General features: G+C 41.3%; 1 protein-coding gene and 1 long non-coding RNA gene across 5 annotated transcripts in view; one reads left to right on the top strand and one right to left on the bottom strand.

Moving 5' to 3' along the window:
* The window catches only part of Gpr155 (G protein-coupled receptor 155), a 43,722-nt gene extending 22,799 nt beyond the window's left edge, over positions 1 to 20,923 (bottom strand). For all 4 annotated transcript variants that reach the window (XM_021649959.2, XM_060390445.1, XM_060390446.1 and 1 more), the window contains exons 1-8: positions 20,785 to 20,923; positions 17,042 to 17,203; positions 16,160 to 16,651; positions 7,210 to 7,609; positions 4,713 to 4,878; positions 3,699 to 3,854; positions 2,041 to 2,124; positions 1,197 to 1,314 (exon numbers count right to left, since the gene is read on the bottom strand). In XM_021649959.2, coding sequence (XP_021505634.1) covers positions 1,197 to 1,314; positions 2,041 to 2,124; positions 3,699 to 3,854; positions 4,713 to 4,878; positions 7,210 to 7,609; positions 16,160 to 16,619 — 1,384 coding nt within the window. In that variant the 5' untranslated portion in view covers positions 16,620 to 16,651; positions 17,042 to 17,203; positions 20,785 to 20,923. The remainder of the gene's footprint in view (positions 1 to 1,196; positions 1,315 to 2,040; positions 2,125 to 3,698; positions 3,855 to 4,712; positions 4,879 to 7,209; positions 7,610 to 16,159; positions 16,652 to 17,041; positions 17,204 to 20,784) is intronic.
* Positions 20,924 to 21,408: 485 nt separating this feature from the next.
* Positions 21,409 to 25,702, top strand: part of LOC132656068 (uncharacterized) — a 30,576-nt gene continuing 26,282 nt past the window's right edge. The window contains exons 1-2 of the long non-coding RNA XR_009594016.1: positions 21,409 to 21,557; positions 23,946 to 24,029. This is a non-coding gene — a long non-coding RNA (uncharacterized LOC132656068). The remainder of the gene's footprint in view (positions 21,558 to 23,945; positions 24,030 to 25,702) is intronic.

Here is a 25,702-nt window from a genome sequence, read left to right as displayed (position 1 = left end):
CAAGCCTCATGTGTGACAGGTACACTTGCCTCAAAGAAGCACAAGCTGTCTCCTGTTTGCAGTGAGCTTGCCCGTCTGCAACTCCTCCCCACCTTGCTGCTTTACTTCAAAAGGCTGTGGACTTAGATGGGGGCAGCTTTTGATCTTTAGGGCATGAAATCAAAGGTCTCCTCACCCCCGCCTCCACCCCCCCCCCCGGTCACTTCCTGGCTCTTGCTTATTGACCACTGTAAAATTCCCCTTCTGGTACCATTTTACAATTTCAAATTTGTGGTTGGAAGACAAAAACATCCAGACAGTATTTTTCACAAACATACCAGAATGTCAGCTTCTAAATGAATGTTACATTTCAAAACAGCGATGTGAAGTCAAACATTCTTTCTCACTGGGAACTCTATTTTCATATTAAAAATGATTTTGTTTTATCTATATGAGTATTTTGCTGGCATGTATGTCTGTGTACCATGTGCTTGTCTGATGCTAATGTTGGCCAGCAAAGGACTTTGGATGCCCTGGAACTGGAGTTACAGATGGTTGTGAGCTCCATGTGGGTGCTGGGAATTAAACGTAGGTCCGGGAGAGCAGTCGGTGCTCTTACTCTCAGAGCCATCTCTCCAGTCCCTGCGCATCCTCTCACGAACTACTTATCTTGTTCTTCCATTGCCTCTTTTCCCTCTCTTAAATGACTAATAGGTTTCCATCTGTTGAGTGTCTGCTGTGTACCAGACATAACTATCCATCCTCAGAAGATCTCTGTAACATGCTGCAAGCCAGCTTTAGAAGAAACCAGGCAGAAGACGCAACAGTAATTAGTTTCTGAGACAAAGCCACAGTTTGCAGTTACAAAGACTGGGATCAGCAATGAGCTCCAGGACTCAGCTCACCTTTGCCCTTTTCCACCTGATGTCTAAAAGGAACTATGCTAAGGATGGCCTAGAGTCAAGAGCTCTGAGCGAGGCAGGGATAGTGTGTACTCAATAGATAACTCAGCTCAGCAGACACTCTGTGTGTGTATATGTGCAGACACTCTGTGTGTGTGTGTGTGTGTGTGTGTGCGCGCGTGCATGCACACATGTGTGCAAATGCATATGAACAGAGCAGACACCTTGGCCTGTGCTAATAGACGTCAAGTGGATCAGCAGATGCTGAGGAAGGCACAGGGCAGATTCTAACAGCCCACTCATGAGCCGACTCACCTGTCCAGAGATAGGTGCTGTACAGGGAACTGTACAGTAGAACAAACACCAAAATTTGTCCAACAAAATTTTTTTCTTTAACAAAATTCCATATCATCATTCCAGCACAAACAATAGACTAAAGGAAAAAATATTAAAAGATTTTGTAAGTATGATTTACCACAACAGGAAAAAAGCTATTAATCCAATCATACCCATTAAAGTTTCCTTCACAGGAAATAATCATTCATTTAAAATTATTGCTAATCAATTATTACATTTGATTTTACTAAAATGTCAGGCTTTATGATTAAAAACATCTTTTCTATGGAAAAGGGCCTTCAACAATGCATACATGAAATGAAAATAAAGACCATATTTTTAATTCTAGCCTTATATATTAAGAACTGACACAGAAAATGTTAAATTTCTTCCCCTTATGACCACAGGCAAAGGCCTAACTGGAAAGTAAGGTTCCATGAGTTCTCTTTTTGTTACTGTTTTATTCTGTAGCATGGGCTGATTCCAAACATATGGCAACCTTCCTGCTTCTGCCTCCTAAATGCTCAAACTTCTGAGTGTGAGTCACCACAGTCAGGTGGGAGCTCAGCTTTTAACGATTCAATTGTTTGTATCTTTAAAATACAAAGTTGTCATTGACTGCCATTGTTAATCTCAAAGTTTAAGACATATTGCAACATTTAATATGGAAACATTGATTAATTGCATTTAAATTATAATTGATCATATCTGCTAATCGTTTTGACTTTGTAACTGAAAAGAAAATCTAACAAAGTAATTTTCTCTCACCCAGTACACAAATCCCAAGGGAAAGCACTGTTGTAATTATCTATAGTATACTAACCTGAGCAATGAGTAAATTAGTTGTAAGCATATGAGGAAGCTGCTTATATTTCTTACTCAAGAGAAGAATAGCCAGAGACCAGATCTTGAAGACAAAATGTTCAAGTTATTTATGTTTCTCAATCTTTATAAATACTTATTAAATAGCACATCAGAAACCTTTTTATTGTGGTACAGGATTGCCCTCAGAGCCTCATAATATGCTGGGTAAGCATTCCGCCATTGAGCTTCATCCCAGCCCTTGGCTCTTTCGAGACAGGCTCTCACTGTGTAACAGGGCTTGCCTTGAACTCCAGACCCTTAAGGGGACAGGTGGGTACCATTATGCCTGGTCCCCATGATTAGTGCTTTTAGAGAATCCTCTTTATCCTCATTCCAGAAGAAATTTTAAGGTTTCCTTAAAAATGAAAATTATTAACATAGATTACTGTATCCAGAGTAAAATAAAAGGCATGGAGAAATACTATGATTAACAAATTAATTCTTTAAGAACTAATGTTTTGACTAAGGACATATTCTAAGTATGCCAACCTTCAGTGGCTGGGGTAGGACACAATGTCACAGCCAATTATTTAAGAAAGAACTCTTCTAAATTTTTCATTTCTGATTTCTATGACACTAGTGAGGAGTTTAAATTCCAGGTTATCTTATTTCAAACAACACATACCTCCCACACCAAGATTAATCCTGTATTCCTAGTATTTAAAAGAATTGAATTCCTCCTTATCCTCCTCCTTCCCCTCCTCCTCTTCCTTTCTTTCCTGGCTAGTACCCAGAACCGAGGCCCTCATGCGTGTTAAGCATGTGTTCTACAGCTAAGCTACACCCCAACCCCAGGACTGAGTTTCTACTCCACCTTCATGGTGCCCAGGAAAGTATGCTGGTTAATTTTCTTCTTTTTCCTAATTGCCAACAGAAGTTGATACCTTCGCTCTCCCCAACTACCTTCTCATCAAGGAACATAGATATTTAAGAATATGATGGATATGGGATTTCCTAAAAATCACATTAACCATGTATTTATTTATTGTTAGTATATGTATCCATTCTCATATCCACCCCTTTTTGAGAATAAACATGATCTCTTTCCAATCTAGAGTTCTGACTGAATGCAGCAGGCCTCTGATCTGAACTAGGGTACCCTAGTTGTTAAAAAGCTTATCTATTTGAGCTGGAAGGATCAAGTTTTAAAGGTTATTTGAAATTTCATTTAAGTAAGTGGTTACTTTTGATCCTGAAGACCTTTGCTGATCCCATGTTTCTAAAACAGCTAGTATTTATACGGTGATCATTGTCCATAAGATGCTTCTCTCATCTCAAACCTTAAAACAATCCATAGAACTAGGTGAAATGATTATCTTTATAGCCAAGAACACTGAGTGTAAGAGAGGTTACATAGCTCCAAAGAGACATACAGGGAACTTGCAATAAGACAAGGAATCAAATCCAAGTTTGACTAAGTCACATACCTTGCCCACTACACAACTCAGAACCCCCGACTGGAAAGACAAACTTACTTAATTGGGAAGTTAATATTATATTTTTAGGCTTTAGTTCTCTATTATGTTTTTTAAAAGTAGTTAAAATTTTTTTCTATTAATAGTTATTGTCAAACTTATTTTGTAGTTTCTATTCAATTTGACGCTGAAACATACTCACCAAGGAAATCAGGCTGATAATACTTATATCAAAACTAACATTCTGAATGGCATAGGCCAGGGGCTTAGCATCCATGGTGGGAAAGGTCAGTAACCAGGCAGAAACATACATGATCGGAGCAGACACAAATGTACTTATTACCATTCCTGAGGTTATCTGCAAAAATGAGATATAATTAAGGAGTCATAATCTTACTTAAACAATTGCTCAACAATTTAAATACCCATAATAGACTAATGCATTTTAACTGAAAATGAAAACCATTAAGGACCTCATAGAATCCAGCATAGTATCTGATGCCATATTCCTCTTTTATAAGAGAATGCTCCACTAGCTTCTCTTTCTAATCTAGCTTCAATGATATTGACATATAAAAATACTACAAATTCTGTTGTTGATTATCTTCTAGGTTCTAGAAAAACACCCTTTCAGCAGTCTAATTAACTCTATGAACAGTTTTCTCCCATTCTACTTCACAAACTAGGGGCTGGGGTAATCAACTAACAAAAAAAACAAACGTGATATAGATTAATTAATGGAACTGTCCCTCATTATTTTCAGAACACCTTTAACACTGTATACACCATGTACAATATGCATAGATACTGTTAATTTAACAATTTTCTCAGTTTATTTTTGGGTATTTTCTTGTGATAATTGAATTACAATGAATGAAATAGATTTTTCCCTCAAAAATTCAAAATTACCCTTCTTTAAATAATTTTAATGCTTAAGTATAAGCATAGATGCAAAGTACTTGAAACAAAACAAGACTAATAAAAAAACACAGGTTTTTTTTTAAAAAAAAATAGGAAAAAAAAGTATAGCTAAACAAGGTTCCCATATCAAATACCCATGGTTATATAACGTTACAGAATCCCTCCTTATTTACAGGGCGACAGCTTAGAAATCTCAGGTTCTCATTCAAGAACGCTGGTTTCTGTGTTTTACCGCTTCCTTTTTTCTCTTCACCACACAAACCACCCAACTTGGAGACCAACAGTGCATACATACAATCTCTACTTCCATGTTGAACTGGGTCGCAAAGATGGCCACCCCTGGGGCTACAGGGAAGACGCCGTAGAGAAACGCATAATTGGACAGGCTCGTGTGATTCACGATACTGGTCCCCTTGTCCAGGAGCTCCACCATTTCTCTGCACAGAAGGGGCAGCACCAGCCTGGAGAAAGAAGAGATTCAGAAAGCCCTCAACACGGGCGCCGTCTGTCCCCGCTCCTAACCGCACTGGTGAACTTGGAATTACATTATTACTGATCTGCCCCGAAGGCATATGCATTTCCATGTGTATATTTTATTGCTTCTGGACATTTTGTTGAAAGTCAGGGATTCGGCTAGGAGCCATTTCAAGAACAATGCCCTGGAATAGTTCAAACATTAGGGAATATAGAGGGTAAAACAGACTTTTCTTGCAAACAAAACAAAATTTTCTTATAAAAAAAAGAAAAGCTAAGCATTATAATTATTGCTGCTTTCTTGCTTCCTTCGTTGGTTAATTAAAATGTTAAATGAAAAAAAAAAAGACCGAGAATCTTAGTAATTTCTTTCAAGAATATGTCTAAACTTTTTGAGGGAACAAAGCTGAACTTTGTGATTTAAGTGTTTAAATGGATCAATTAACGATAAAAAATGCATCCCAATAAAATTCTGAAAAGCGGTAGAAAGATAAAAAGTGGCAGAAAGTAGGCATCTTAATAATTAGCTCTTGATACTGGTAAATGAAAACAAAGCCAGCGCAGAGGGAGCTGAGACAGCCGTGGGGAGCAGCCAACAAAGGAAGCCGGCTCTGGCGAGGAGCTGTTATCAGTCCTCAGCACTCTGTGGAGAGAACACAGCACAGTCGCTGAGCGGAGAGGCTGGCCTTCAGGAGGAGCGAGCGGATACATTGTCACCGCAGTGGCTGGGGAGGGACCCTGGGACTAGGAACTGAGCACACGCACACAGGTGTGCCTGTGGGGGTCAAAGGTTGACACCGGGCGTCGTTTTTGAGACAAGCTCACTCTCTGAGCCTGCGCTTCACCGCTCTGGCGAGGCGGACTGGCCAGGACGCCCCAGAGAATCTGCTGGAATTAAGCCACGTGCCCCCGCGTCTGGCTTTTCACATGCCTGCTATGGAACCAAACTCATGCCTCAGACTTCTTGCTACCAGCACTTCACAGACTGAACCACCGCCACAGTCCGAAATTACCCTTAGACGGTTGTTGTGATAGACAGTACAAGCAGCCCAGGCACTGTCATTTCTTTTTATGAATGCACGCACTTATTTATTGTGTGTGTGTGTGTGTGTGTGTGTGTGTGTGTGTACTGCCTGCTTGTATTTCTGCATTATCATGTGCATGCAGTACCAACCGAGGCCAGAAGAGGGTGGCGGATCCCCCCGGAACTGGAGCCAAGATGGCTGTTAGCTACCTTGTGGGTCCTGGGACTCAAAGCCTGATTGTCTGAAAGAAGAGTTAATGCTGAGCTATCTCCACAGCCCTGTATTATTATTTTTTTTTAATTTTGAAAAAGAATCAAATATCTAATAAGAATAAAAGACCTTGAAAAATTTTAATTATCATTGAGATTGCAATATTATCATATGAAACAGTGCAGTGGAAATACTAACTCATACATTGTAAAGAACATATTACCACTAAAATATTTTCAGAAATATTCCTTTTTTATTTATTTTGGAAATATAGATGTGTAGCATAGTCCTGGTCCCATGAAAATTTATATATTTAAAATTCAGCTCTTACATAAGAGTTGAATTCCACATTTAAGCTTGCCCTAAGTACTTTGGGTAATATTGCAGTAAAATTATGTCAGCTCCATGGCTGACAAACCAATGTGCTGAAGAACTTAGTAACTAAAAAGTGTTTCCACCATAATGTTATTCCAATCCTGATAATATAGGTAAAAATGTTTATACTGGCTAACCTATATTTAGAACATTCAACCAAACTCATGGTAACTGAATAGTCTCCAAAATTCTTTTTAAAAAGTGTATATTAAAAATTATTATTCTTAAACAATAAGATGCTTTTATTTTGTGATTTTTATAGACTTAAAAAATTTGCAAAATTTATTTTAAAAATATGACCTAGGGATATAGTATATATGGCTTAGTGGTAGAATAGTTAGTTACCTAGCATGTACAAGGTCTGGGATTTGATGCCCAGAAGCATAAAAAATAATTAGGTATAATTTACTGAGACATTGAAAATATTAGGTAAACTTTACACAAATGCTAAATGGAAAAAAAAAAGCCTGAATAAGAACCAATGATCTTTATCTTTATCTTTTAACAGCAAAGTAGAAAAATTAACCTATATGCCATAGTAAGAAAATAATTCTTTACAATACCCAAATAGTCCATTTTCCTTTAAATCACAACTATATAAGCAAGGATTCAGGTTTAAAGGAAATAGGTGCAATGCAACCCAGTGAATGGTTAAATAGGCTTTTCTTTTTCACACTAAAATTCCCAGGTTAAATGAGTGAGACTCACAGTTTAGCTGTGATGAGAAGAATGAGTACCACAAACGCCGACTTCTTCAGCCGCTTTATCTTTCCTACCATTGTCAGACCGAGATAAAACAGTGCTGACCCAGAGAAGGAATTTGCAAGTCCGTCAAGAAAATTTTCCATATATACAGGGATCTTTTTATCGAGAATAAAATTGAAGGCGATGCCAACAAAGACCATAAATACGATGGGGTTCTGCAGCACGCGTAGAAATCCCAGTCCCACAATCTTTGCTTTATTTTGAGAAGCGTTCTGAGAGTCTTTTGACTTCTGGATTTCACAGAAGATAAACCCAATAGGGTTCAACATCATAAGAGATATTGGTGCCACCAAGTAGATGTACTGGAGATATTCGGGATACGTGGCTTGATACAGAGCTTCAACTGCAAAACAAGAATATCGGTTCCAGAATATTACCACAGAATTACACAAATGCATATGTATAACATTCCCCGTGCTTGCTTATATTGTCGAGAATTAATCTAAATAGTGATGAATAACCCCATTCACTTATTTTTAGAAAAGCAAATTTTAGTAATAAAGCTGACAAGGCGGAGAAGAAACTTGTTATATTAAGAACCACCCGGTTTATAAAATAACAATAAACCTTAAATTATTTTTAATGAAAACCTAACTATTTTCCCGACAGGGGCTTAAAACTGAATCTCTAAGAAAAGGGGAGAGGTGTAAAATCTTTAAAAGAGCACTTCAAAGTAGAAATCTGGGTAAGTGGAGAGAGCAACAAGATATTTGCCTGATCTCATAGAGAAAGCAGCTTTGCTGGTGTGGTAAGGAGGACTCCGACGGCGGCAGAGGGGAAAGAGTAGAGTCAGGATCTAGCACCCTGCAGTGATGGAGTCTACACTCTCCAGGCAAAGATGCAGAGATGTGAAACAGCTGACAGGAGGTAGGTCAGGTCCCTGAGGCACGTATCAGTTCAGAAGCTCATATGATCCAGACGTGGTCTAGAATGTGAACTGAGAGCTGATGGGGAGGAAAGGCTCACTGGGGATGAGGAGCCACAGACCTGAGAGGGCAGAGAATTCGGTGGCTGGCTGGGGGGATGCTAGCCGCAGGTGAGAAAGGCAGAACCTTTTAAGATGAGAGTCAGACATTCAAGTCTGCCGCGAACGGAGGAAATGCTGGAATGGAGAGGAGAGACAGAGCCAGACAACATCGACTTTAGTAGTTGTCAGCAAGAGAGCAGAGTTCATGTCCTACAATAGTACCAGGTAGCTAGGAGAAAGAAGGTGCCAGTCACACACATAGGCTGTGAGGAAATGAAAGCAAGAAATGCTTCTAGACCAGAGAAGATGTAAAGGAAGGAGAGCAGGCTGGACCTGGGAAGTGTCCGGGAGGGGAGTGTCGGAGAGTCACTCTTGCAAATATAACTACGCATTCTGTTCTCAGCGTGTCCCCAGAGAGCTGGTTACAAAAACAGGCTGTGCGAGAAGAAATGGCACATTACAGAGCACACGTACTATATTTTATGCGAGATTTAAGGGGCTTTTGGAAGGTGTGAGAAGAACCTGACTGTGAGAGACGGGGGAGGCCAGGGTGGGTTCACCCTTCCAGCCTTTCCAGAAGGTAAAGAGCGAGGGACTGGCCTGTGTTTGAACAAGGCAACTAACTTACAGCTGCCGGATACACAGCTCAGTCTTCAGGCCCGATTTGGACGTAGAACTTGAACCTATCCAGCCGGGAGTATAAAAAGCTCATTCATGATGGATGCGAAGTTGAGAAATAAAGATAAAATAAACTTGCTGCAGTCATTCAAAGGAGAGAGGCAATCATGTGGAAATACTGTAGATTCGGTTTCTTCATTTACATTAAGATAAAGTGACACAGGTCAGAAAATATTTGTTTATCTCCTCAGGATTTGTGAGTTCATTTACTGTCAGACACATGTCCCGTTAAAGTTATGTAATAGATTATACAACCTCAGAACTTCACCTCCATCTCATTAGCTACTCTTACTTCTTATAAGATTCAAATCAGTTTTTTTCTCTCAGCTAAGTGCACGCACAGGTCTGTAATAGCGCCAAGACAGAGTTTAAATGCATCTGATTGCATAAAACCCCAGCAATTCTCCTCACTGATTTCTACATTAGGTGCGCTGGCTTTATGGCTCGGTGGCTGCAGTTTGTGTTTTCTGCTGCTTTACTTGTTTAAGTGAAAAGCAGCATCTTGATAATTACTCTTAGGGAGCCACGCTTCCTCAGCATTCCACCTGTAAGAATGTCTGTGTCTACCTACCACTTCAGTTTTTTAAGTGGAGTATCTGTTTGGGGAACGCCTTTGCGTTTTCAGTCTGATTTTCAGATTCTTCCTGAGTGGCCACAATGCAATACAAAGGTATTTTCAGTTCCACACTCTACTCTAAGCCCTTATATTGACTGATGACTTTCTGGGCAATTTAGTGTTCATTATGACATAATGGAGTCTCTCTCTCTCATTCAATACAAATCTGAGCACCAGTTTTCCATTGCTATTGTTAGGCAGTCATCAAATATTGCATCAGCCCATCCTTGCTTTGGCTTGCTACATGCCCAGGTGTCCAAAGGTAGCAAGAACGATAGAAAGAGTGCAGTGAGACAGTGTCAAAGAAAGGAACAGAGACCACAACCCACATCATCTTTTACAGTGAGTTACTGTTCTGTCTTACTAGTGATTGTGAAGCTCGGTGTATCTCATTTATACAGTAAACCTGATTACAGGCATGTATAAGACAATTTTTATTACATATGTAACACATATATACATATGCACATGTTTATATGTATATATATATATATATATATATATATATATATAGAGAGAGAGAGAGAGAGAGAGAGAGAAAGAATCTCATCACTTAGGATTTTGAGGCAAGAATTGCTGTTGGGAGTTCAAGGCCTAGTATATATAGAATTCAGAAGTAGAATCCTGAAATATGCTCCTGTCATACAGAGAGACTACTGTCCTTCCTTCCTTTACAGGGTCTTCTGTATTTTCTCCTCTGGGCTCTTACTCCTATTAGTTAACAATCTGAAAATTAGGCCACTTACTTATCTACTAACCCGTGTCCTTCTGCGTTTTCTCAACCATTCCTTTTATCCACATTATTAACTCCAAAGAGTACCACATAAATCACAGCAATTCAAAGTCAAAGCTTTCAAAAATTAATCTTTTTCTACCGCTTCCGCCACTCACTGGAACAGCACGTGTGGCTTTTTTTTAAATGAGCACAGCCAGTCCCCATAATTGTCCAACCCTGCTCTGTAAGATCTGCCAGACCCTATCACAGACGCAGCAGACACACATTCATGATTACAAGCTCCATTGCTGATCCATTGCTGAGCATGCCTCCTCTCTCTGACTTCTTGAAATTACTTGTTCCTTACGGAAACTTGCCTATTATTTGAGGCCAGTCTCTTGGATTCCTTCTACCAAGTCTTCAACCTACATTGTTAAATCTTACCCTCTCTAGAATACTGTAATACTTTACTTAGTATCAATCCCACCTCAAGAGATTAAAGGCATCATTTTATAATCCACAGACCGCACCCAAGGCAGTTGTGGACAGGATTAAACTGATTAACCCGACGCATCAATGAATGCTAACGGTGTCAGATAAGCTAAAGATGTATTTTGTAGCGTAAAATGATTTGTACCCGCTGTTGGTTAAACTGTCTCCTTTTGGATCGTGCTTTGTCACCTTAATTAGCCCTTTTGGATGCACACGTGTGTTCATATTCGTGTGTCTGTGCACACATGTGGCGGTCAGATGTGACGGTGAGCGTTTTCTCAATCGCTTCCCACCTTACTCTTTAAACAGGGTCTCTCACGAACCCGGAGCTCACTGACTCAGCTGGACTGGGTGACCAGCACTGGACTGGATGACCTTCAGACTCCAGGGACGTTTGTCAACCTCCCGTGAGGTTTTACGTTCACACTGGCCTCATGCTTACAAAGTGCTTACAAAGCAAGCACTTCCCCAACTAAGCTCCCACCCTAGCCCCTTATTTTATTTTATTTTTTATTTTTTGATACAAAATCTCACCCTGTAGCCTGTGCTGGCTTTGAACATAGGATTGAAACCAAGATTCTATCAAATGCTAGCAGGGACCAGAAGAATAAGTAAGGGGCAGGGGTGAGGCGACAGTGCTGTGGCCGTGCTGCGTCCAGGCTTCTCTGTGATGTACAGTCTGAGCAGAGGTCCAGCAGAAAATTAAATTGTGCAGTTGAAACCTACCATGAACTCTTAGGCCTCAGTCAGTTTTTCCCCCATCCTCCTCCCCACAAGTCATTTTATCACCCACACCAAAAAGATTGTAGTGAATTGTGCTTTTTCACCTTTCCCCACCTTAGCCAGGGGAAAAATACCAAAGAAATCCAATAGCACCGAGTAAAGCAGGAGACAGAAAAGGGAGGGAAACAGGCTCTTAGGTAACCGGTCTATAAATAGAGGCTCTGTAGGTACTCCTTTACAGTTATGGAACTTTAAATTAGAATTACATGGCAGGCGTTAACGTTTGTCCATCTCCTTAAGAGAACTAAAAATATAGTCTGGGCAAGGGTTTGTAGTACAAGGACTCCAGTGCTGGCATGTGGCGTCACTACTTTCATAGAGACAAAGACCTTTTTTAAAACATCATTTAAGTCAGAATGCAATCCCTTCTAGAAATTAGGTGTCTTTACATGAGCAGAGATAGAATATTAGAAAGATTATCCCACAAGGCATCAGGATATGGCCACATATTGTAGGTAGATAATAAAGTGATTCTTAAACTCTGAAATATATATATATATATATTATATATATATATATATGCTCTAATTTAAGGCAGCTCTAAGGAAAATAATGGGTGAATGAAGAGGGTCTGTGAGGAGTTGGGGAAGGAAATACCAGCAGCCCTCTCGCTTCAGCCTACCAATTTATTTTAAATTGACCACTAAACATCATACGTGTTATATGCACGTCATCTTGAAATGCCTATGTTTCGGAATGGTTAAACTGAGCTCACCAGCATACCTATTTTCTTACACAGTTCGTATGATATGAATCTGTACGCTGTTTTTAACTGTGTTCACTATGTTCTACAGTAGCTCTCTTGAACTTATTCCTCCAGTCTAACTGAAATTTCATGGTTTTTCCCTTTTTACATATTGTGAATATTTATAATGCAGGTTACAATTAGAGCCTTTTAACTCAGCTGAACGGGTGCATGGGGCAGAAATGACGTCTAGTGGGAGAGCAAATGATTGTGATTAAATGCTTATTAGATTACTAGAGAAAAGGGGTTCAACATGGGAATTCTAGTCTCTTTTGCCACTCATTTCCATAATTACTTAACATTCCATCTTTATAAACTGTCTGTGCTCCCTTTTTGCTAGCAACATGAAGACAATCTTCCCAATGGAAAAGGAAAACACACGTGAATACAGTGACCTATAGCAACTAAAATTAGATTTATAATCACGACATCAACTATTAAGTCCTAATTAATTAATGATTATAAATAAGGGTCTTAGAGGGAGGGGAATCCCATTATGAGGAGTTATTATAAAGCTTGGAAGAACTAAGATAAAATTAGCCACCCACTGTGACTCCTATTTTGATTTCTGCAGGGTTTCAATCTCTAGCAGATAACGCAAAGACCCTGACAAGATCATTCCATTATTTAATGGCATATAGTTAAATGCTTCATCTCCTTTCTGTTTACAGCTCAGGCACTAGAGCATAATTATGATTAGTCGGGGTACTTATGCTATCAGCATTGTTTGAAGAATAAATTATAGGACTTAACTATGCCCTATTAGTACCTTTTAATGACAGAGGCAGGGAGCCATTCTGATCTGCTGAAGTCAGCATTTCAGCTTGGAAGATTCTCAGTTTCTCCTCACACCTGGATTGTTTTTTTTAAAAAGTATCTTTGTAATCCATTTGACTTTAATGTAAAAGCTACATAGTAATAGCAGTATGTACTTTCTATGTACCATAGTCCAAGTATATAGAAAAGATGCAGAGCCTTTTCTTTATTCACTAACTTCTCTCCATGCCAGCACTTCCCACATCCCCTGTGAACTGAGCCAATGAGGAGGCAATGCAGCCTGAGGAAGGATGTTTCTTCAAACTTATTATCAAGTCTACGAGCGCGAACCCCACTGTGGGAATTCCTAGGAGAGGCGGTGACACAAACTGAAAGAAAGGACTGTCTGACGACTGTCCCCTCTGTTCACCATGAGCAAGAGTGGAGGACAGATGGACACACACAGCACTGACAAACACCCCGCTGGGAGCAGACACATGGCCTAATGTTCTCTATCACAGTTTCCATCCTACAGGCAGAGGAGAAAGCTGTCTAGAGGACTGGTTTTTGGTAAAGCAATAGTCTACAGCCTGGCACCAAAAAACTTATTTTTCTGTGAGTAAAACAAACAGCAAAAATTATAACCCGTAATTGACCAACTCACTCATCACGGATATTTGGATTGCTATAATGCTAGAAACCTAACATTACCAATTTACTAATAAAACATGGAATGTAAGAAAAACTGATGGATATGGCTTGTCATTTACATTGAATCTGGAAAGTGTCTTAATAAGAAAAGTAACTTATCTAATAGCTCCTTTCCACTTCTGTTCTTTTTCTCCCTCTTTGTGGATTCACACATCTGTGTGTGGGTTCACATGTATGTGTGTGCATCCAGAACCTGAAGGAGGATGTCTGGAGTCTTTCTCCATCTCACTCCACCTTATTTGAGAGACAGGCCTCTCACTGAACCTGCAGCTTGTTTCAGTTAGGCCGACTGCCCAGTGAGCGCCAGGGCACGCCTCTCCCCACCTCCTAGTGTGAGGGTTTTAGGCAGAAAAGGCCCACCTGACTTTTTTTTCTTCAGGCTGGCAAAGAAAGGCTTTCATTAAAGGCAAGAAAACCCACACATAAAGCAAGTACACAGAGTACACAAGACCTTTCACAAAGCACAGGAAAGGACTCAGGAAGCTAACGTTCTCTTGTCTGGCCTTTATGTGGGTGCTGGGGCGGGGGTTGAACTCAGGTCCTCTTGCTTCTAACTAAGCCACCACCCTAGTCCCTTCTGAACGTATTTTAAGGACAAAACCATCTGATTCTGTCTGAAACTGCTAAATTACAAAGGTTGGTTGGGTCTTGTAAGATAGGCTTAGCCTGTTATGTAACTGTGTGGCATAGAAGAGTGCCTGGGATTTAGGAGTCCAAAGCCCAGAGCTGGGACTCAGGCACATGCTAGCTGTGTGACCTGTAACCCTGTCTCCTTATTTAAAAGTGATAATACCTGCCCTATTCAAATAATAAAGTCCCCAGTAAACTATAAAGTTACCAATGTTAGTTCTCTTTATGAGCTCACTAGTCAACATAAAAAAGTATGAAACTATATACCTCTTGCTCATGTCTGAAATAAGGACAATATTTATTAAATACTATGGCAAAGAGTCACTTCTGGAGTCCTTGTACTACAAACCCTTGCCCAGACTATATTTTTAGTTCTCTTAAGGAGATGGACAAACGTTAACGCCTGCCATGTAATTCTAATTTAAAGTTCCATAACTGTAAAGGAGTACCTATAGAGCCTCTATTTATAGACCGGTTACCTAAGAGCCTGTTTCCCTCCCTTTTCTGTCTCCTGCTTTACTCAGTGCTATTGGATTTCTTTGGTATTTTTCCCCTGGCTAAGGTGGGGAAAGGTGAAAAAGCACAATTCACTACAATCTTTTTGGTGTGGGTGATAAAATGACTTGTGGGGAGGAAGATGGGGAAAAAAACTGACTCAGGCCTAAGAGTTCATGGTAGGTTTCAACTGCACAATTTAATTTTCTGCTGGACCTCTGCTCAGACTGTACATCACAGAGAAGCCTGGACGCAGCACGGCCACAGCACTGTCGCCTCACCCCTGCCCCTTACTTATTCTTCTGGTCTCTGCTAGCATTTGATAGAATCTTGGTTTCAATCCTATGTTCTTTTTTTTTTTTTTTTTTTTCATTAAAATATGAATTCGGTCTGTTTGAGAACTTTATTCTCAGGACTGTGCCTGGCAGCTGGTTCAGCCAAAGTCATGGAAAGCTCTTCCATAAACAAACGAATGGATGAAGGCATAACAGTCCACACGCTGTGCCGTGTGGTCAAAATACACATAACTTGGGTTTTTAAATTTAAAAAAGAAGTTTCTAGGAATGGTAGTATATTCTGAAAACCAGAATATATTTCCTATCAGGAAACCTTAGCATCCCAAATTAGTGTGTTTATTGTTTTAGCAGAAAATGTAAAGTCAGGCTGTGTGCAGCGCTGCAGATGGAATGGTGAACTTGCCGCGTCTGACCTTAAGCGGAAATACCCTGAAAACTTAAACAAGCTCCTAAATAAGCTTTAATGAAAAAACAATCTATACCTTCTAGAGCACAAAAACTAGAATGCTGTGGAAAGGCTACTCAGAAGTTCCCAGTGCTGGCATGTGGCGTCACTACTTTCATAGAGACAAAGACCTTCTTTTAAACATCATTTAAATCAGAATGCAATTTCTTCTGGAAATTAGGTGTCTTTACATGAGCAGAGATAGAATATTAGAAAGATTACCCCACAAGGCATCAGGATATGGCCACATATTTTAGGAAGAAAATTAAGTGATTCTTAAACTCTGAAATATATATATGTATATATATATATATATATATATATTCTAATTTAAGGCAGCTCTAAGGAAAATAATGGGTGAATGGAGAGGGTCTGTGAGGAGTTGGGGAAAGAAAATTGTAATCAGAATACATTGTGTGAAAAAAGACTTTTTTCAATTAAAACAATGAAAGATTTCTTAGAGACAAGAATATGTCACTAACAAATGCTCAGATAAATCAAAAGCTTATGTTACCACATAAAACGCTTGAATTTTTTTTTAATTGAAGAAGAAAAATAACTTACCTATGGGGTATCCCAATGCGAAGTCATTACTTTGTGTAGCAAAAATAGGGAACAGTCCAGCTTTGCTAAATCGACTCTCAGGACTGGCAACCAATAAGGTTAATACACATACAATGAAAAACACAGAGGCTTTGCCAATTAAAATACTATATAGAAAAGCCCAATCCACATTGGAAAAATTAAGTACGACCATGTTTTTGAATAATAAAGCTGGAAGGGCAAATCTGGAGACAAAATTTCCCAGTCCTTTGGCCTGTGTTGATGTTATGATGTTGGCCCTTCCTGCTATGTAGCCACAGAGGACTATGCCAAAGCACTCTAGTAAGGCTGGGAAAAGCCTTGTTATTGACATTGAAGGCGGGTCATTGGTAGAGTTCAACCCATGAGTTAACGCTGCAGATAAAGTCCCATTCATATTAGCAGCAAGAGTTGAGTTCTCTGTTGAGAAATAAGAATACATTTTCTTTGTCAAGTCCAACTCCAAACTGGTCTCTGAAAAAAAAAAATGAAAGAAACAAAAAGAAAATTCAGTGTTATGACCAAGCAGAGTTCAGACTGAAATGGACGGATACAAACCCGGGCTTATTTATATATTAAATGGCCAAATAAATGTTCACACTGTCTTCAGCGGGGAAATACAATGGAAAAGAGGTGGGGGAGGTGCCTCACTCTCAAAGGTAGGTCAGCTCAAATTATTTATGTTACAGTTCTATCTTTGCTGTCAGACGTGAGTAAAATAAGATCCACGCCACGAACGTTACAACTGCAGTGATGGCCACAATCCACGTCCATCTAATAGGCTGAGGAGTCATGTTGGAACGGGAAAGACCCATCCAGCCTGTGGTCGTGCTTAAGGGAAGATCGCAGCAGGGTATTACTTACCAACTCCGAACACAAAACCAAGCTTCTTACGCTTTACTTGGTCATCTGTGACATGGCAGTATCCGTGTCTACTTCAAATAGTCCTTTCAGTTTGACCACAGGCGGCACACGGCAATCCCTTGACCAAAGCTGAGTCTAACTTTTGGGAGGGTATGAGGGAGCCTATGAAAAGAAAGAGTGATGAAAGGGTGTCATTCCTTTTACGTAAGAACACAAATGTGCTGACAGCCCCTTAGGGCCATGGGGGACTTTGCATGCGGGGTTCACTCTAAAATGTTCTCTGCCGTTTACACTGCCCACATAATTAGCACCCACCCATCCTCCAAACTCAACCACATGGTTCAGGAATCATTTCATCAGGCGAGGTTTCTTTAATCACACAGTTAGGCACAACTCTTTCACAAATAATACCATGATCCTTCCTTTTAGTCTGCTTTCCTTAGTTTGTGCATCCGAATGCCTGAACACGACTGGCTTATGCTGTCTTCTTTCCCTGACTATAAATGTCACAGAAGCAAAGGCCATGCGTGTCCGTACACTCTAATGTCCCTAACACACTATCTGACAGAGAGGAGACGTGTGTGTGTGTGTGTGTGTGTGTGTGTCTTGATTCATTAAAGTGTTCATTAAATAGCAACCTGTCCTTAAATCAACCTCTTTTTCGACTGTCAGCTCTCTCTTAGGTATGATCTACTTCATGAGTGGATAATCTTTCTTTCTAAATGATAAATGCTTTTCACGGCAGTAACAGCTCCCCAAACACACACTGTGTCTGAGAATGTTCTGAAGATGTTCAGGAGATTTTAAAGAAAGAGTTCTGTGTGCCAATGTGGCAACTGTCATATTCCCCTCCTCTTGCTGCCAGGGATGCGATGAGCACAATCTTTAGGTAAACTTTTTATTAGTAATTCAAAATTAATATGACAGCAATTGCCAATTTCTAAGCACTCATGCTAGGTTTACCATCTAAAGTGCCCTCTTACATAAGACGGGAGAAGAAATCTGGTGCTTCCTGCAATTTATAATGCTTGGGTTAAGTTCTCAGACACTCACACCACATTCAAAAGACTCGGGTGGCCAGCCAAAGATCAAATGATACACGGGGCTGTGTAAGGGAATATTCCCTGTGCTGCTCTCTAGTAACCAAACCCTTTAAAAAACCTTATATTTAGTTGGGATTAAGACAAGTATTTTTCTTTTCTAGCAGGATTAAACAGGAGTGGTTAACAGAAACAAAATCCTACAATGTTCACATATTTGAACTTTACCAAATAAGCACCAAATTATACTGACTGGTATACATAGCCAGGTATTGGCTGGTACATAGCCAGGTTCTGGTTGATATACATGGCCAGGTTCTGCTTGGAATGTATAGTCAGGTATTGGTTGGTACCCATGGCCAGGTTCTGGTTGGCACACATAGCCAGGTATTGATTGGGACATATGAATAGATTCTGGTTGGGATACATAGCCAGGTTCTGCTTGGCACACACAGCATCCTTGAAGAAGTCAACAATCAGACTTAAGTGTTAAACACTGGAACCCTTAAGAAATGTGTACCCAGAAGCCTGGCAGTGGGGGTGGTGCACACCTTTAGTCCCAGCACTCAGGAGGTGCAGCGGGCAGATCTCAGTGATCTGAAGGCCAGCCTGGTCTACAGAGTGAGTTGCAGGACAGCCAGGCTAAAACAGAGAAACCCTGACTCAAAAACAACAACAACAAACAAACAAAAAAAATATGTCCTTAGAAAGGTAGCAGGAAAGGAGGTGAGGAACTGGTTCAGCCTTCTCACGCTTTTCCAATGCTCCCTGTGTTTCTTTGCTTGGATAACTCATGATCCCCTTATTTGGACAACATAAGAACAATGTAGTTGTATATACATGTTTAAACAACAATCTTAATTAGCAATAGTTAAGTGAACAGAATAGTCAACTTCTGAGCCTTAATACTTATCAATTCTTTAGGTCAATTACTTTGCCTTCCTGGGTGGGTTTCCTTATCTGAAAAATGGTGGGGGGGGGACTCTTAGAGAGACACTGTATGGAAAGGATATTTTATTTAAAGCTTATCACAGGGTACGCCTTCAAGAAATGGCAGCAATAGTCCTAGTGCCAAGTGTGGTGGCTCATGCCAAAAAAACAGAATTGGAAGACAGAGGCCAGAGGATCACAAGTTCAAAGCCAGCGGGGGCTGCATTGAGGACCTGTCTCAAAAACAAATAATTAACAAAGAATAAGCCAAAGGGAATGAGAGAAAGGGGGGGGCAGAGAGACTGTAGACCTAATGATAGCGATCAGAATGGTAACAAAGTAGCATTCATTGTCATAAGTAGCTATCTAAACACATCTGACATGAAAGATCCTCAGTAATGGATGCACTAGCTATTCCATAAACTTACCGTTAGGGCTGTATTACAAAGTTACCAGTCTCTGCTTTATACCCACCAATCAAGAAGAGTTGAGTTTAGTTTGATGTTCGTGGCTATCGACAGTGAACAAATAGCTCTTCACCAAGGTGATGGCCAATGGTAGAACAACTCTCAGGTGAAACTTTCAATTAATTGAAAGTTAAAAGAAACTTTTTGAAAGTAACCTGCCATTTCCCCCCTTTAATTTTTCCAGTGTTATAAAAGGAACAGCTCCTGAGTCGAATGGAAATTAAAATGACTTCTATCTAGCCTGACATAACACTTTCACACACCTGTAATCCCTGCAATAGGGAGGCAGAGGCAGACGACCATGAGTTCAAGCCCAACTACAAAGTACAGGCAGCCAGGTCTTAAATTAGCAGCTGTCTCAAAATAAGGAAGGGAAACAATAAAAATAGTTTTATCTCATACTATTTTCAACATGGGAGGGAAAACGCTTCTAAAGCACATTTTAAGATGAACAAGAACGCACAACAAAGGAAGTAAAAAAAAAATGACATCCAGTTCTTTAATCTACAAAAACAAGGCTTGTTACTACTGAACAAACAACTTGGCCCGTCACCATAAAAGCCAGTTCTCTGGGGCAGACACTAAAAATTGTAATATACAAACCATCTAGTCACTTTATATCTGAGTTAGATAACATCACCAAAACACTGAAAGTGTAGGTTAACTGCTATTAAGTTAAAATGTGGTGTGGCGTTAACTTGAAAGAGAAAGCTTTGAACTGAGGTGTTCTCCTCTCAGACTGTCCTTTCTACACGAGAAAAGCCCAATGCCTTGTGGCACTATAAAAGCACTCTTCAACACCAACAGGCACCCCATTCACTGCCTTTTTCTCCTTGTCTGTCTGCAGGGAACAGACTTTGGCCCGCCAAGATAAGAGGTGCAGAGTCCCTAACCAAACAGATGGTCCCGAGAGCAGCTGGCACCCGTGGAAGTGGAAAGCCAGGGCATGGGAGTCAGGGGCTCGGTAAAAAGTACGGGAGAAGATCTGGCGCAAAGCACCAGGTAGCTGGGCAGAGAAGATCTGAGGCCAAGATCTTGGGACCAAGTGAAAAGTCCGAGATGACAGGGTGGGCGCACTTGCAGCGGTGCGCTCCGCACCGTGGGGACCGCAGCTCGGGCACCAGAGCGGCGCAAGTCGCCCCTTCTGCGCAGACCATCCCGAGCGTTCCCGCAGGTTTCAGGCGCAGGCGCAGCAGCGGGCCGAAGCGCCGGGGTACCGGAGCCTGGCGCTGCCCACTGGTCCGGACCCCAGGGGCGGGGGCCGGAGCAAGACCCGGCAGGTCCACGCCACCGGGGCTCATCTCACCTGCTAGGTCTGCAGCCCGGGCAGCGAGGAGAAGGAAGCCAGTGCTCGCAGAGGGCCGAGCACAGAACACACTGCCGTCATCTCCCGCCCCCAGCCCTCTTCTCCGAGAGGCTCGTGCGGGCGCCGGCTGCCCAACCACGTTCCGAAAAAGGGAGGGGTGAGCCCCTGCGGCCCTGTCAGCCACCCTGGGCGGCTGCGGCCCGGTGCCTCCTCCCCGCCTCCGCCCCGCCCTCAGGCCCCGCCCCTGGCCTGGAGGTCGGAGATGCGGGTCTCCGCCCTGCCGCGAGGCTCCGCCCCCAAGCTTGCGACTAGCCCCGCCCCGCCTCTGACCCCGCCTCCGGCCCCGCCCCCAGCGTGGAGGTACGCGTTCCGAAACTCCACCCCGCACCCCCAAGTTCCAGTGAGACACCCCGCCCCGCCCGAGAGCCCCATCCTAAGGCCCCGCCGCCCCGCTCCCAGCGCCCTCCCACACAGCGCCTTCAGGTCTCGTCCCCGAGGGAGCCGGCGGCTTTCTTCCTCCCACAAGATGGCCGCCTGGGTGGGAGTTGCCAGTGTTGGTCCCCACCCCCCCACCCCCGCCTCTGTGCAGACTCAGGGAGGCCTGTCATCCTTTCTACCCTCAGCCTCCGGGAATCCTGTCAATTCCTCTCTTGCTTAGCCTTGTCATGTCACAGTCTAGAGTTATAAAAGCAAGGACGTGAGTCCGGACCCTGCCTTCTCCCTTTCCCAAAGCAGCATGACCTTGACCCTCCTGAACCAAAAGAGATTATAATGTAAGCTTTGGTTGTGTGCTTGATTTAGAATGATTTAGAACGATTTAGAATGATTTAGAACGGTTTAGAAGGCGTGAGCGCTTCTGTTTCTATCGTGGAGGAAACTCTGGGCATATTCTCCTAGCTTACTGACAGGAATATCTTAGTATTTGTGGAAATTTAGGGCTTCTTGAAGTCAACGGGTAAAACGGAATTAACTTTCTGGAACAAATGTATTTCAAATTTAAACCTTGATTTCAGTGATTCTGTAAGCCTTTATTTTAATTTTAACTTTTCATTTTTTGGTTTTTCTAGACAGGGTTGCTCTGTGTAGCCTCGGCTGTCCTGAACTCGCTTTGTAGACCAGGCTGGCCTCAGAAATCACAGAGATCCGCCTGCCTCTACCTCCCTGAGTGCTGGAATTAAAGGTATGTGCCACTACACCCGGCAACTACCATGCCCTGTAGTCTGTGCAGTTTTAGTACACAAGTGCAATACTATATACTTTACTAAGAAAAAAACATAGTGAGCCAAGAGCAGCCTTGGATATGAAACCTAAGGGAAGGTGAGCAGAATTGAAACTTTTTAAGATGCAGCCTGTTCCTTTTTGGTTCATTCCTTGTCTTTTTCACTTTGAACTGTGAGCCTAATAGCTTAAAAAAAATTCAATACCTGTGTTATCTCAAGGCTAAATGGATTTTTGCTTAGAAAATATGAAGATTAGATAAACTAAATATTTAGTGAACTTTGACTATGAAAGAACCACTGAAAGCTAGGCCTGGAGAGGTAAGTTAGGGCAAACTGTAGGAGATCCTTGCATTATCTTTACTTTTGAACCTTATCCTTTGATCACACAGTAAGACTGATACGTTTTCCCCACACTGGACCGCCAGTGAATTTTGTGCTATATGATCTGGAAGCTTTCCCAGGAGAAGTTGAGAGGTGAAAGGCAAGAAAAAAACAGTATGGTGACTTTGGGACTGTCCAAGACATAAGGAAATAACCTGTGCTGGGCTAATGGCAGTAAAAATGGAGTAAGTTTAAGAGGTATTGCAAAAGATCCATAGAGCGCGACAGCTGATAGGGGTAGGGAAGAGAAGGTGGTGAATGCTCAGTGTTTCCTCATCCACTAAAATCAAGAGAAAGAGTCCAGATAGAGAGTTTCTAATATATTTTCCAGCTCTAAAATTCTGTTATCTGAGCCAGGAGAAGTGGCCCATGCCTGTAATCGGCGCCTGCACGAGCCTCAGGGAGGCAGAGGCAGGCGGATTTCTGCGAATTCAAGGCCAGCCTGGTCTACAGAGTGAGTCCAGGACAGCCAAGGCTACACAGAGAAATCCTGTCTCAAAAAAAACAAAAGAACAATACAAAACAAAATTCTGTTATCTGGAAATGAAGAAAGAACTATTTCATTGCATTTACAAAAGAGGAAGCCAGTTACAAAGGGTGAATTTGGTTCTAGACCTAAAGTCTGAAACCTTGAGACGTTATCCGTAAAGAGTCTTCTTTCTTGACTTTATCATTCCTTCCATCAGAAGCCTGGGAAGTTTAGACATTTGATTAAAACCCCCCAGGCTTCATCCACCACTCCTGGATGAAAGAATGAAAAATACCTCCTGTTCTGTGAGCTGACAACACTCAAGAAGGCAACAGCACACACACATTAACAATCCATTGCTTTACCTGTGATACGTCAGCGTCTGCTTACAGTTAGCGCTCTCACTTTCTGTTTGCTCATTTAATCTGAATTAGACTTTTAAAAATACAACAAAGAAAAAACCCAAATCTATAATAAGTCATGAAGTACATATTTTTGTTATAAGGACATGGTGAATAAGTCTTAGTAATAACTCCTTTACTCAACTACTATTTGTTAAAACAGTTAAACATGGAAAAAAAAAACCCTACCATAAACTAGAACAATTTAAAAGCATTGACACAGTGCAGTACATAAACTTAGAGAAGGCAAAGGCCTGTGCTTGATACTCTTTTTATCCTTGGGGCTTAGACCAGTGCTCTCTTTGACATATGACAGGCATTCTACAAATGGCTTTTGAATGGCTGAATAAATTATAATTGCCTATAATTTCCTCCCTTGCCCACCAGATATCCAGGAGGTTAAAGTGTTCTATTCAAGGTGAGGTTTTTTTTTTTTTTTTTTTTTTTTGCTATAAAGAACTGTCATGTAGCTATTTCATTTCAGTAACTAACTTATTTTTTTCCCTAGGTTTCCACTTGGCTTAATTTTATAGCCCAATTTTAATATTCATCTAAATGGTTTACTTCTTTGTTGCAAATACTATAATTTAACTTAATTTTAAGGCCCAGAAAATTATCTTTGCCTGTACTTACAAGTATGTGTGCTTTCACAAACACCTAAGACATTGTTTTTCTCCTCTCCCTATCAAGCTGGTACTGAAATACTTGCACAGAAGCAATGAGAGGAGATGGGACCTGACCAGCTCACCTAGCTATTTAGCTTATTGTCCTCAGGTAAGGCTCAAATATGAATAAGTAAGCATGGCCATTGTTCGGACCATCATTTAAGAGGTCAAGTAGAAAAATCATGAAAACAGAATTAGGTTGTGAAATCACAAGTAAAATCAGTGAATTAGATATGACAGGATGCAGAAACCATAAAATAGAAGTATGGCAATCTTGGGGGCTCAGCCAGTCCATTTCAAGACTTAGCTTCTCCATTCTTGTGGTTTTCTTTTAACCACTTCATTTTGAAAGAACATACACACACAAAAGAAAAAAAATAGTTTGTCCTCTCTTCTAGACAGAATATGCAAAGCATTTTAAAATTTGGATGTTGTCCAAGATCAGATACTAAAACTAATTTTTTATTGAAAAAGAAAGAGCAAATGGAGAAGACTTCGAATTTTTGCCTTTACTTTGGTGCAAGAAGATTTTTTTTTTTTAATTTTTTGTTTGGCAGCTTCTAAGTAGCACTGTTCAGCAAATAACACACAAAAGGAGGAAGTTGGGGAGGGGAGATTTCACGTCCTCAGCTCAACCTACTTATACCCCCAAAGTATACACCTAATTCTGATGAGACTTGATAGGCTAGGGTCAGAGAGAAGGGGAGGAGGACCTCCCCTATCAGTGGACTGGGGTAGAGGCATAGGCGGAGAAGAGGGAGGGAGGGCAGGATTGGGAGGGGATGAGGAAGGGGCCTACAGCTGGGATACAAAGTGAATAAATTGTAATAAATTAATTTTTTAAAAAAAGAATGTCAAGAATATATTCTAGAAGCATAGTCTCCTCTGATAGAAGGGTCAGGTCCTTCCCCTCTCGGGTGGACATCCACATTGCTCTCATCATGGTAAGACTTGCTGACATTCTGACTCTTGGGATTCAACCTAACAAGCCCGTGAATGTTCTCATTTCCAGAGTCATTTAAAAACAGAAACACCTGCTCTTTCATGGGCTGCCTCCTTCACTGTAAATGAAAGTAGCAGAACGGGAGTTATCTAAACTTAACTCTCTGCTTGGCAGAATATTAAGATGTTTTTCAGAACTGACAGTAGCTGAAACAATAAATGGGAACTCATCATTGTTTGTGACACAGAATAAATGTGATGAACAAATTCATTGTGGAACACTGCTCAATGGGTGTGACAATGGCTGTCTCAAAACCAGAGAAGAAGTGATTGTCCACAGCCCCATAATGTTGAGCCCTTAACATTCTCTGGCAGGTGTTGGGGGGGGGGCGGTCATTGGCCCTCACCCGAGATCACAGACATGCCCCCTGTCCTGGACCACCTCTCAGTTGCATATAATCTTACCCGACTATACAGTCTGAAAAAGGTGCTAGAGAATAGAGGTAGGTGGTCAACTGAAAAGTAGCATTCCATCTACTCAGCTTTAGCAGTTTGTCACTCAGATTACGATGAGGATTTGGGGTGAAGCCAGCTATGTAGCTTCAAACCAACCGCAGGTGTAGGGAACCACAGACTTGACCTGGCTTAGCTGTCTTAAGAGGCATGAGTCGTAGGTTTTTCAGGATAGAGTCTGTGGCTCCTGGCACTGTGTGTCTTTCAGTTTTTGAGAAACTGAGGCACTCCCTCAGACAGTGAAGTGTTCAGGCTGCTTTGCATTGTTCTGTATGTTCTGTCCATGTCAAGGAAACAGGGAAGCTTGACAGGACAATGTCCCCTTGA

The sequence above is a fragment of the Meriones unguiculatus genome, chromosome 8 (genome assembly GCF_030254825.1).
Source record: "Meriones unguiculatus strain TT.TT164.6M chromosome 8, Bangor_MerUng_6.1, whole genome shotgun sequence".
Taxonomy (NCBI): Eukaryota; Metazoa; Chordata; class Mammalia; order Rodentia; family Muridae; genus Meriones; species Meriones unguiculatus.
This window is presented reverse-complemented; position numbering and strand designations above follow the sequence as displayed.